Source organism: Acipenser ruthenus, chromosome 1 (assembly GCF_902713425.1).
Source record: "Acipenser ruthenus chromosome 1, fAciRut3.2 maternal haplotype, whole genome shotgun sequence".
Classification (NCBI taxonomy): Eukaryota; Metazoa; Chordata; class Actinopteri; order Acipenseriformes; family Acipenseridae; genus Acipenser; species Acipenser ruthenus.
In genome coordinates this window covers 15,904,009-15,916,988 of record NC_081189.1, presented here as the reverse complement: position 1 = coordinate 15,916,988, position 12,980 = coordinate 15,904,009, and the positions used below count along the sequence as shown (strand labels likewise).

At 36.9% G+C, this 12,980-nt stretch overlaps 1 protein-coding gene across 4 annotated transcripts; it reads left to right on the top strand.

Annotated features, from left to right (window-relative positions):
• The first annotated feature begins 3,292 nt into the window (after positions 1 to 3,292).
• Positions 3,293 to 12,605, top strand: LOC117404008 (trafficking protein particle complex subunit 13). Of its 4 annotated transcripts, none has more exons than XM_059010427.1 (11): positions 3,293 to 3,419; positions 4,041 to 4,125; positions 4,733 to 4,860; positions 4,979 to 5,051; positions 5,513 to 5,557; positions 7,122 to 7,139; positions 8,615 to 8,748; positions 8,937 to 9,135; positions 9,400 to 9,500; positions 10,296 to 10,443; positions 12,160 to 12,605. In XM_059010427.1, exons 1-11 carry the CDS (start codon positions 3,340 to 3,342, stop codon positions 12,265 to 12,267), a joined length of 1,119 nt encoding a protein of 372 aa, XP_058866410.1. In that variant the 5' UTR covers positions 3,293 to 3,339; the 3' UTR covers positions 12,268 to 12,605. The 4 variants fall into 4 exon arrangements, with proteins under 4 accessions (XP_058866410.1, XP_058866405.1, XP_058866423.1 ...); XM_059010422.1 differs by having other exon boundaries at positions 10,293 to 10,443; XM_059010440.1 differs by lacking the exon at positions 7,122 to 7,139.
• Positions 12,606 to 12,980: the final 375 nt, after the last annotated feature.

Sequence of the window (12,980 nt, the reverse complement as noted above, 5' to 3'; positions counted from 1 at the left end):
TTGCCATTTAGTGTGTGTGTGTGTAATTGGAATAATAAACATATCGATACATGTACCTTTTTTATTCTTTCTGGATATCAAGATTATTTGGAATTTAGCGTACGGGGCGTAATAAATTTGAAAACCACTGATGTAAGGGAACTTGTTAAATTATAGGAGATCCAGTAGGCGGCGCTAATAATCTAAATAAAAGTGGAAAACGAAGCTTCGTTTACGCTTTTTTTTACGCATTAGTTTCAAGTCGAGTCTGTGCCCAACTGCATTCCGTAGTCCTCGCTGCAATGCAGGTGAAAGTTCAAGCAGATTCTGGGAAGATGGATGTCAACCAGGCCAAACAAGAGCACCTGCTTGCTTTGAAAGGTACACGGTTGAAAATAAAATGATAAGCATGATGCATGACGTCCTACATAGACTATATTTTCCATTGTTTTCGAGTGTATTATTATATTCTAATAACCTCGCCACACCTACGCCGCTTAGTAAGCGTTGGCGTCAGTAAAGGCGGAAGGGGCATCCTGACTGTGCTAGTTGAAAACAATAACATAAAGTGCGTTGACAGTCTCAGCATAACTAACGCCTATTTTATAAATCTAGACAGAATTATCATGCCGTGTGAAGATAGGGTTACTATTACTGTATTTCTGGACCAAAATTTAGACTTCGCAAATTCTAAAACTACTGGTCCGTAACGTAACTGCAGGACTGAATTTTGATGATATCTGCGAATGTTGATTAGATATTGTTTTTGAATAGTATTAAAAAAAAATTTATACAGGCTTTTCTTGTACATTCTCTCTCTCTCTCCCTCTCCCTCTCCCTCTCCTATCTACGTAAATCAAATAATTAAATTGGTTTTGCTACTATTCAAAAAGCACGATATGATTCTACTGTTCGGAATTTACAATAAAAACAGAAACACCAAAGCTGACTATAAAATGCTAAATGTATGTTTTCAGTGGTTGCTGTAATGTGATCTGAAGATATAAACTTGGATTCCATCTATATGTAATGAGGGTGGTGGAAACCAGAGACATGCAGTAGGTAGTCCTGAAAAGCAACACCTGTATGACAGCAACACCATACTTCTGCTTCAGGTCCTGCTGTCTTCAGACCTACTATGGACATCAGAACAAATTGAACAAATAAAATGTGCACAGACAGATTGTTATTGGTATGGATGTACTATTGCACTACAGACGTCAAAACAACCTACCACAGTTGTTGGAAATAGCAGAAAAAGCAATAGAGAAGTTTCCAACAAGACCTTTACCAAGATTTAAACCCTGGTTCCCACATAGTGACAGCAAGCCACCATTAACACCTACCACAATCCCACCAGTCATTTCACCTAATGAAGTGGCAAGAATTGAACATGTTTTATTTGCTTCTCAGCCTTTGGTGGCTTCTCAAAGCTATGACTGCACAGACGGCCTACAGGAGTTTTGTACTGATTTGAAGAGACACCGGTTTTCGCACAGAGCATCATCAGTTCATTTAGAAGCAGCAGTACTCTCGGAAGAAAGAACTTTCAATGAAGCAAGAGAGTTTAAAAGGTCTTGGAGTGTTTCTGTTCCCGGCAGACTGCTCGGTGAGAACGTTCAGCCTTTCTCAAAGGAATTTCAGCAAGTCCTTGAAGGATTCCAGCTGCATTCATTACAGCGGGCAAAATGGGTAATCGAGGAATGTAACTGCAAGGGAATGGATTTGGAAAGTGTTTGGACTCTGCTGAGCAGAGCAATGAGGCACTCCAAACTTCCTACTTGTAATGCAAACATCCAGAGAGACCTTGGTCAGATATGGATATTCTGTGACATTTTGTACTGTGAATATGTTGCCAATTTCCTAAAACAACATTTCCAGCTTGCTGGCAAACTCAGTTTAGTTGTGCATAAGCATGGTAATATTTTTAGCATGTGATTTTTAACCCATACATTTTATTTATGATGGCATTTTTTTATTTTTATTTGTTACTCCATGAATTACATTTTTTACCTTCTTACTCAATAACTGAAGCTTTTCTGGTAGTCTGACCTGATGCTTTATCTATTGTCCTTGACAGGAATTTGTTTTTATAGTTAATTTGTATACTTCTGATAGTAGCAATAGATTTGTAAAATGTTATGCAGGTATTTGTTAGCTTAAGCATTATTATTATTATTATTATTATTATTATTATTATTATTATTATTATTATTATTTTTGTGTTTTATAGGATAACCCTTTTACATTAAATTTCAGTACATTTTAATGAATATGAATTGAGTGACTTGTGTTTAGTTCAAATAAAAGCATCTTAGAAATTTCATGCAATTTGGTGTTGCCTTTTCTTAAAATTGGGAAAACCTGTTTTAAAAAAAAAAAAAAAAAAAAAACTATGAAATTCCAAAAAGTCACTGAGCAACCTTGTTCTGTATACGTGCTGAGTAAGTGCACTCCTTCTGGGACATTGATTGGGATAAGCATGCTTTCTTAAATTTACACTTGTAAGGACATTTGTCTCTGGGGTAATACAAGTATATGTATTTAAAACAAAACATATTTACAAATTACATTTTTATGTACTGTAGTTATTTTATCCAAATTTGGTAGTGCCGCATTTCATGCTTTTATTGCATGATTTATTGCATGACACCTGGCCACCAAGCAACAGTAACACATTGTTTTATATATAAACGTGGATTTTAAGACTTTATCACTCGGCCAGTTTATATTGAAAGTGATAAACTAAGCATCAGACTGTTTTGGTGGACTGTTTTAGGAGGCTGTGTGGTCCAGTGGTTAAAGAAAAGGGCTTGTAACCTGGAGGTCCCCGGTTCAAATCCCACCTCAGCCACTGACTCATTGTGTGACCCTGAGCAAGTCACTTAACCTCCTTGTGCTCCGTCTTTCGGGTGAGACGTAGTTGTAAGTGACTCTGCAGCTGATGCACAGTTCACACACCCTAGTCTAAGTCGCCTTGGATAAAGGTGTCTGCTAAATTTAAAAATAAAAAAAAGATTCTAAATTCTAAACGCTTTTTTTTTTTTTTTTTTTCTTCCCAGTGATGCGGTTGACAAAACCAACGTTGTTCACAAACATGCCTGTGACATGTGAAGACAGGTAATTGGAAATAAATGAACACCAAAAGCACAATGTTCATCAAACTGATTTGCATGATTTACCAATAAATATTAATTATGTAAGAGCTGAGCGAGAAATCAAGGGGCAAAAATAGTATTCTTTACAACTAAAAAAAAAAAATCAGAATATCGTTATTGCCTCAGGTTGCTTTATCCAAAGCTTACAACAAATTAAGGCACTTGTGGTGGTGTTCATACAGGAGACCTTTTTGGTCAACTTATGAAGGAAGACCCGTCTACCATAAAGGGGGCTGAGACGATAATGCTTGGAGAAATGCTGACACTTCCACAGAACTTTGGGTAAGAGTAGAAGGTGCTCCCCCCCCCCCCACATACACACACACACACACACACAGAGTGCAGCATTGAACAGAAGTAGTAATGGAACAGATGCTTTCTGTAGCATCTATTTCTTTTTACTGCACTATCGGCTGATGTTCCTGTTTCATAGCTGCCAGTCCCTAAACAGCATAATTTGATTATTGAATAACTCTGAATATCAGAATCTGCAATTTGATATCCAAGATTAATTAGATTAGCTGAAAATTGTACCCCTGGCACATTTATAAAATGTAAAGTTTAAAAATGTTGCATTTTAGGTTTAATAAAGATATGCAACATTGCACATTTTAGTACTGCACTGACTTCATATACCATACAAGTCTGTAATGATCTGCTGTTGCCATTACATGCCTACAAGTAAATGTGTACACAAAGAATCAGTGCTTAAAGGTGATTGTACTGTAAAATGTTTTATATCTTGTCTTAATTTGGAATGTTTTAGTGGGAATACAAAGTTCAGATGAGCAAATACTTGTTGGAATAGGACTAGTTAAAGTGCTTGCCCTTGTATTGGAAGTGTAAGTATTTAAGTATCTATTCAAATTGTACAGACTTGAAAACGACCTTTCTTTTTTTCAGAAATATCTTTCTGGGGGAAACCTTTTCCAGCTATATCAGTGTGCATAATGATAGCACTCAAGTTGTGAAGGACATTCTGGTGAAGGTACGATAGGAGCAGGTGAAAACTACTGTGAAGAGACTGATGGGACAAATTGGAAAGATCGATCCCAGCAGTGAGATATATGGGGGGGGGGGGGGGGGGGTTGAGCAGTTCATGTGATACCTTGGAGCAAACCTAGATAAATCGTGGCCTTCTGTTCAGAGTAAGAAAGCTGACTACTAGTTTTCTGTTGCAACTTGATGTTGACGGGCCGGTCTTTCCCAACACATGTAGACATAGGGATGAGGAATAGAGGTTATTTACAGAGTTAGCTGGATAAGGTGTGGGAAGTGAGATGCTTCTCTGTAGGCTGACTAGTAACTGCTTTTACCTGCAAACTGTTTTTAATAGTTTAAAACCTTCAGTGTGTTGAATTTCCCCAGAGCGTATTGGCCAACATTTAAAGGGAGAGCAATATCTTTAGTTATTTCTAAAGTGGTAATATAACAATGCTCACTTGTTCGTTATTTACTAGTAAGGGTAATGGTGGTATGTTTCAGTTATGAGTTTTAGATTAAATCGGAGTAAGTGAATGTCCAACAAAGGTTTGAGTTAATCTTATTTAACACTGTAAGGCTTTTTTAAAATTTATTTCTCTTTTTAAATCCAGGCAGATCTTCAGACAAGCTCCCAACGTTTAAACCTATCGGCATCCAATTCCGCTGTGTCAGATCTTAAACCTGAATGCTGTATTGATGATGTTATTCATCATGAAGTAAAAGAAATTGGAACACACATGTAAGCTAGTTTTCTGTTTCCCCTTACTAAAGGGACTGATTCTGATGTTGCCTTGACATATCAGATGAGGCCTGTGATCGCTGGGTTTTTGTTATTTTCTGTGTTCTGTTTATTACAGTTTGGTGTGTGCAGTCAGTTACACCACCCAGACAGGAGAGAAGCTGTACTTTAGAAAATTCTTCAAGTTTCAGGTGAGCTGGAAACTGCTTATAGTTGAATAAGTAGAAGCCTTCGTGCTGCTTTGCCGTGTGATCCCTAATGACACTGTTGTGTAATATTACTGCTTGTTTGCCTCTAGTCCAGACTTCATCTCTGAGCTATTTAGCATGTCCTTGACAAACAGTAATGTAATTAGATGAATTGCAGAGTCTTCTAACTAGGAGGGCTTAACAAGGCTGGGCTCCCCTTCTTTAAACAAACCCACGGCTTTCAGTTCAAAGTTTTCTGAGCAATTGTCTGTAGTAAGTTAGCGTTTTGGAGATTTTATGGTGTAGAGGGGTATTATTTCAATAGATTTGGTCGAACCAGTTTTTGTGTGTTGAAGAATCTTTAAATTAAAAAGCAGGAGTTTGGACGGGTGTTTTCATAAGTGGGACTTATGGGTGAGCAACCTGAGAAACCAGCATTTAGCTTGCATTCTCTTTTTAATCAGGTTCTCAAACCACTGGATGTGAAGACCAAGTTTTACAATGCAGAGGTAAGGCACATGTTTTATTATGGAGGATGTACACAAATTGAGTGTTTATTTTTTTATCTAAAAAGTAGTTCTGAAGTTTGCGGAGATGGCGTTTGTTGAAAGAAAAACAACTTCTGCTGCATTTTCTATTTGGCTACATTGTACTTGCGTGGCTACATTCTTTGTGCAAGCTATTCATCTCAATGTTCATTGCAAGTCAAAGTTAATCTTTTATCTACCATCACACATATTAGGATTCATTTTAACATTAGTGAAAACATTTCTAGGCTTATTTACAGATTGACTGTTATCAGATTGTCCAGCATCATTGCAGAACTTGGGAGTCAATCCTTTACCTTATCTGATATGGTGTCGCGATGGTTGCACAGTGTAAAAAAATTAAGCTACATGTAAAATATTTCCAGAGGTATATGAAATTCAACTTACCGTAATGCTGTATACCTAGTTATTCTGGCTGCAATGTGAAGACTGTAGCTTGGTGACAGTAATGAAACTTTTAGTTTACTTAACTTTTGGTATCATGAAAATGATTCTGTAAAAATACATAAACCGAATATATTTCAGGCAATAAATAGGACAACAAGCTTGTGATGGATGTAAAGGTTTCTGATAGTTTACAGTATTTGCAATAAGTATTTTGGAAAAGCACCCGGAACTGCTGATTTCAGACTTTTGAGTAAAATGTCATTCTTTTATGTAGTAACTTACACAAGTGCATTAATACAGTAACCCCTTGGATCGGTGAATCCCTACCTCTGGAGTTTTATAATGTGTCAATGAAGCAGCAGCATCTTTTCAAAAACAACCAGGAAGAAAAGAAGCCTTTGATTGAACAGCTGATTAAACTATTCCAGGTTTCACGTTCACCCTGTTTACAGTAGCCACTTTTAAGCCAGTTTCGAGATGGCTGGCCTCCTGTGGGCAGCTTTTGTTTTTTTGTAGTGTAAACCCAGCCGTCCTAGTTTTGAGGCGTGACCTACAGCTGTGGCCAGAGGTTTTGCATCACTGTAGAATTAACAAATGTTGCTTCATGACGTCGGATGAAACCTGCATGAAACCACGTTGAATTACATGTTGAGTTCATGAAATCTGGAATGACACTAACTGCTATGCAGAGGGAGTCTTGCTTTGATCCCCAGACTGTTGTAACACATCTTGCAATGTTTCAGCATTGTTAAGATGACATTTCATTTGACGGCTGAATGCCAGGTAACCTTCATCATTGCTAAAAATGTTTTACGCCAGCAGATTTAGACATCCTTGTATTGAGCTGAGTGCCATATAGTTTTTGTTGTTTGTGCCACACTGGAAATGAGAAATGTTTGTAGGTTTGTGCTGCAATATAAAGGTGACTAGTAAAAACCAGTGTGGTGCTGTGATGTTTTATTCACCAGTACTTGTGCCTTGCATATACACTGGTTTAGTTGGTGTCACTATAGTGCAGTATTGGGCATATTACCCCATTGCTTTTATTTATTTATTTTTGCTAATTTTGATAGTAACATTTTCTTTAGAGTATAACCCTCATTTTTATTTCTTTTTTCTATTTTTTTCTCTCCATTAGAGTGACCTCAGTTCTGTGGTAATTTTATTTTTTTTGCTAATGTCTGTACTGCTTACGTTTGTTGCAGCATACTTTCTGTCTCTGGCTGTAATCCAGAAGTCAGAGAAATTCAAAGGTAATGGAAAAGCATCCCTGGCAGTGCAACAAACCCATCAAAAGATTAGATACGTTTTCATTTATAAACCTTTGACCATTTTATTTGCAAGTCCAATGCTTTTTCATTATCTTCATTACTTAACGCTTGCTCTGAACGCCTGCTAAATGTAATCTTGCACTAAAAACAATGATGTGAAAATTGGTTACGCGGGTGCGGGGATCAGTGGAAATTTGGGGTCTGGGTGGTACCCAGGGTTGTGCTCAATTCCTGTTTTTCAATCCCAATTTTATTTCCAATACCTTTTTTTAAAATCTATTTCCAGTTCCTTGAACGAATTGGAATTGACAGTTTAGAGACATAAATAATTGTGATTTGTGCAACTTTTAATTTGAAGCCAATTTAATTAACAGGGACTTCAATTCAAGTAGTTTGTTGGCACTGTGAGAAGCTCATTTTAACAGAATACTGATAATTGCAATTTTGATCAGTGATGAGTTGGAATTGATTAAATGGGAATTTGAATTGGGAATTGATTTTTAAAAATGAATTGGAAATGGAATTGAAAAACAGGAATTGATCCCAGCCCTGGTGGTAGCTTCTTGGTGAAATACATTTAAAAGTTTGCAAATTGGGGATTGCAGCAATCATAGTTTGTCACAAACTGATACTTACTGACATCTAATAGTTTTTTTTTACTCCTATCTTGATACTAGAACAAGGTTAATAACACTTGTTTGGAGTTGTGTAATCTCTGAAGTTATACACTGCTAAAAAGAAAATGGGCATAGTTTAGAGTGGAGTTATCTGTATAGAGGTACGCTGTGTTGAAAGAGTTAAGCAATTAATATCGATTTGAAGATTGCAGGCTTGACTTCTTCAGTTCTGCACAAATGGCGGACTTTGGTTTAAAGGGTCAAGGACTGATTTACAGGGGTGATCAAGTCATGATTTGAGGTGCGGTCGGGAAGGCTGTCTAGTGATGTGGTGGGTTATTTTTTATTTTAAGAAACATTTTTTTCCCTGCAAACACCAGATCAGTGCTGTGATGTTAGAGTATATCATGCAGATCACTGGCTGTTGTCGGGAAATTATTTTTAAAGAATTTGATACATCAGCCAGCAATGGTGTGTGTGTATATACAGAAGGGGTAATTCTGTGTGTGATTTGTTTATCTGAGTGTTTTATACTGCATCCCTTTCTAAATGAAGTTAATCAGACCTGTAATTTTATTAATCACTTTGGATGCTCTGATTTTTATGCTTACGATAATTACTAGTACTTTTGATTTGCAGGCATGAACTAATCACAATATTCTATCTCTAATCCTAATACACTACTAATAAGAAAACCAAGATGCCCACACAAAGTAATTCGATCAAATGTTTTGACCCAACAGACAGACGAAGTCTTTTTAGAGGCACAGATTCAGAACATCACAACGTCCCCTATGTTTATGGAGAAGGTCTCGCTGGAACCCTCAATCATGTACAATGTGACAGAGCTCAATACAGTCTCCACAGGAGAGGAGGGGTGAGGAAAAACTGAGCATGAATTGCTAGGATGGGCATGCTGAAATTCTCTTCTTTTTACACTATTTAAAAATATGAATTTCATTATTGGTAGAACTCTATTCACATTATTCCCATATTTGTGGTGGTTTGTGTGTACTGTACAATTCAGCACTGTCCTGTGTTATAACAAATGAAAACCCATTTTAGTGCATCCACCTTTGGGAAGATGTCTTACTTGCAGCCCATGGACACGCGTCAGTATCTGTACTGTCTGAAACCCAAACCTGAGTTTGCAGAAAAGGCTGGAGTAATTAAGGGAGTCACTGTGATTGGAAAACTTGACATCGTATGGAAAACTAACCTTGGAGAACGGGGGCGGCTTCAAACCAGTCAGCTCCAGAGAATGGCAAGTCTAAGAATGAATTAGACCTTCTGCTCTGTGTTACATCCTAGAAGTGCCCAAAAAGGCTTTAGTTAAAAATGCTATTGCAAGTTGTTTTATACTTACAGAAAATGTTGCTGGCTTATTGAAGCAAACTTGTCTCATAATAGAGGGTTCGTTTGAGTTGGCACATCGTGTCTGTAATCAGGCAGATTTAGTTCTTTCTGAATACATTTTCTAAAATCGCCATGAACATATTGCAATATTCAATCTCTCTCCCTTTTTAAGGCACCTGGTTATGGAGATGTCCGGCTTTCCTTGGAGCTGATCCCGGACACTGTAAATTTAGAAGAGCCGTTTGACATCACTTGTAAAATAACCAACTGCAGGTATTGTAGAGGAGTATTCATTTAAACCCGTAGAACAGAAGACTACAGTGTTTTATACAGTGGCTAACAGGAAGTCCAGACCTTAATCCCATAAAACACCTTTGGGACCCTCGAAGTCAGGGCTACTCAACCCTGGCTGCTGTCCCTCTTGGTTTTTGTTCCAACTGTACCCTAACTTACTTAATTTGATTAATGAATAGCTATTATAAGCTTAATTGGTCTATTATTATTATTATTATTATTATTATTATTATTATTATTATTATTATTTATTTAGCAGACGCCTTTATCCAAGGCGACTTACAGAGACTAGGGTGTGTGAACTATGCATCAGCTGCAGAGTCTCACCCGAAAGACGGAGCACAAGGAGGTTAAGTGACTTGCTCAGGGTCACACAATGAGTCAGTGGCTGAGGTGGGATTTGACCCGGGGAACTCCTGGTTACAAGCCTGTTTCTTTAACCACTGGACATCACAGCCTCTAATCAATTTAGTGTACAGTTGGAACAAAAACCAGGAGTGACAGCAGCCCTCCAGGACCAGGGTTGCTCCTTTTTGAGTTATTATTATTATTATTATTATTATTATTATTATTATTATTAAAGCTCTCTTTCTATTGAACATCATACATGTTTTGTTTTGACATATGATTTGTCTATGGTAGTCAACTGAGACCTAATAAGATCCCCCTTCTATTTTCTAGTAATAAGCTTTTAGAATGTGTACTTCTGTTTGCTGTCTCGTTCTTTTCAGACCTGGCTTTAACCTTTTTTACTACTTCCATTTTCTCCAGCAGCGAGAGAACAATGGACTTGGTTTTGGAAATGTGCAACACTAACTCTATACACTGGTGTGGAATTTCAGGAAGGCAGCTGGGAAAGTTAAACCCCAGCTCATCCCTATATATTACACTCAAGCTCTTGTCTTCAGTCCAAGGGCTACAGGTAGGCTACACAGCAATGAGTATTCTCATTGAAGAAGGATTAGTTGGAAGTGGAACTGTACTTGGTATGTCAATTCTTGTTGGAGGGTAGTGTATACACAGAGAATACTTCATTCAGTGCGGTTACATGAACAAGAATTCCGATATTTTTCGGAAGTTCACATTTTTTGGGGGGGGGGGTTGTGTTTTGGAAAACAACAATATTCCGAACACTAACAAACGCACTTCAGAAAACTTAATCTGATAGTGTACTGCACATGTGCAAACTTTGACATCATTCCCTTGCATGTGGTTATTAAAGCAACTCTATCCATATTTCCAGCAAGAAAAATAAAACAAAAAAACACAGCGGCAATAATGATTAAACCTTTTGGACACACAGAGACTTAGTACTTGAACAATGGTGTTGGGAGAACGAGTTTTGTTAAATTCCTATTTCAGTGTCCATAGATCAAAATGTTGGGGACTTTGTCTTTGCTAGATTAACAATTGCATCCCAAATGACCAATGCTGGGTCATGGGACCAACAATACAGTAGTACTTTTTGTAAATATTGCAGCCCAACTACTACATTTTTTGATCATAAACAAGATCTAAAAAGAACAATACACGAGAAGAAAGGAAACTATGATAACTATTTGTCAGTTTTGCTTGGCAAGTTATAGAATGGCGCCTTGTGTATGGGTGGAAATAAAAAGCAGGCTATATTGGCACATAATGGGAACCGCTTAATGATTTTGGATTATATAAAATGTAGTCCAAATGATGCTTTTCTATTTTGTGTTGTATTTATTTGTCCGACCACAAAAAATATCCGTAAAAGAATTCTAAATGGATGTCAGATTTCAGTCACCGATCAGTTTACATGGATCCATTTGTTTAGTTACGGATAAAGTTATATTCATTTAAATAAAGAAATAGTATTTGATCAAAAGAAAACTCCATTATTACAACTATAGTTAACTCAGAAATGGCCTATACCGTTGGAGCAGCAGATGAATTCTACCTAGGTAAAGTACATTCAGAATTTACAAGCATGTAAAGCACAGTAGCTTCTGAAGAAACGGATAAGCTGTTGCAAGGAGTGGACAGTTTGCACACACTGGGCATTGAGAGAGGTGTACAGGATAATGATCTGTTGAATACAGCATAAGAATTTGCAACTTTACTAAATCTAAAATACCTGCCAATTCGTGCCTCAGTCTTACTGCAGACTGAACCAAACCCTGTCTGTTCCCATCCTAGTCGCTACTGTGCATGTGCAAATGCTCTACGTTTTCTGAAATTAAATCCATGTATCCAGTTGAATTTATCAGAATTGTAATTGGATTATCCATTTCAAGTCGTGTTAACACAGAAATAACGTTTTCAGAAAAACAATTTTCAGTTTTCCAAACACATTTGTTTTCTGAAAACTTAATCTCATGTAAACGTACTGAATGATGGGAGGACTGTAGATATTCCACAAATGACCGACCAAGCCCTGGGCGAGTTGGTTGTTTTCAGCCATCTGTTTTCATGAATTACACAAAGGATTATAGTTAATTGTCAATGAGCTACCAAAATAATGGCATTTTCTCGGTTAACAAATATGTGTTAACATCTCTTCATCTGCTTTTAACTGTGCCACTGGTATCTCGTGTACGTTTAGTTAAATGCATCTGTGAAAGTATAGCTAACGGCTTACTTAACGTGATTCTCATTTTTTCCATTTTAGAGTATATCTGGGCTGAGGCTTACGGACACGTTTTTGAAAAGAACATACGAATATGATGATATTGCACAAGTATGTGTAGTCTGTTCACATATGAATCCAGAAAGCTAAGTTTTATCACGTACAGCATGACCATATCTAACTGGACCAACTTTGGAACTTTCTGCACCATCACTTACCTTTATTATTTTTATTAAAAGTCTTTAAAAATGCTAATGTTTTAAATATGAAAATTTTAATCGTACAAAGTACTGTATAGTTATTTTAAATGTGTGTGAATAAATTGTTAATATAAGTTTTAATGGTCGGTGTTTACAACAGTTTTCCTTTCTAAATATATTTGAGGAACAAATTGCTAATGCATGTGAAACCGTGCTAAATGGTTTAATAGATTATACAAGAAAGTATTTCACTAAATTTATTATTAAAAACTTACATTCCAAATGTTACTATTTTAAAAGATTATCTTCTTTCTGTCCTCCAATTGGTGAGTGAAATGTGTTCTTTACAGATAACGCACGTCTATTAATGAGACTTTGTAGTTGCCCATTATAAGTATATTTATTATGGTCTGCATTAAGACGGGTCCTGGAGCCAGATGGATTTTAAGTGACCTCCTGTTTATGTACTATAACAGTGAGAAAATACATAACCACTAAAAAAGCACAATGACAATATTCATATTTCTGTAGCAATTGTGCTCAGCATTGTCTGTAGCAGCAAGATGTATCCTGCTGTCTCTTTAGATACATTGCACTTGTGTAGGAACTAGTCAGTTTTCAAATCCCTGGGGGATGTTGCATCAAAGTAAACCCTCAAGCCCC

What these genes read in the sequence shown, in the direction of transcription:
- LOC117404008 (XM_059010422.1), top strand. Translation starts at nt 3,340, where the DNA reads ATGAAGGAAGACCCGTCTACCATAAAGGGGGCTGAGACGATAATGCTT. An exon ending in CCAGTCAGCTCCAGAGAATG is followed by an intron (nt 9,136 to 9,399) that starts GCAAGTCTAAGA and finishes TCCCTTTTTAAG; the next exon opens with GCACCTGGTTATGGAGATGT. An exon ending in TGTAAAATAACCAACTGCAG is followed by an intron (nt 9,501 to 10,292) that starts GTATTGTAGAGG and finishes CATTTTCTCCAG; the next exon opens with CAGCGAGAGAACAATGGACT.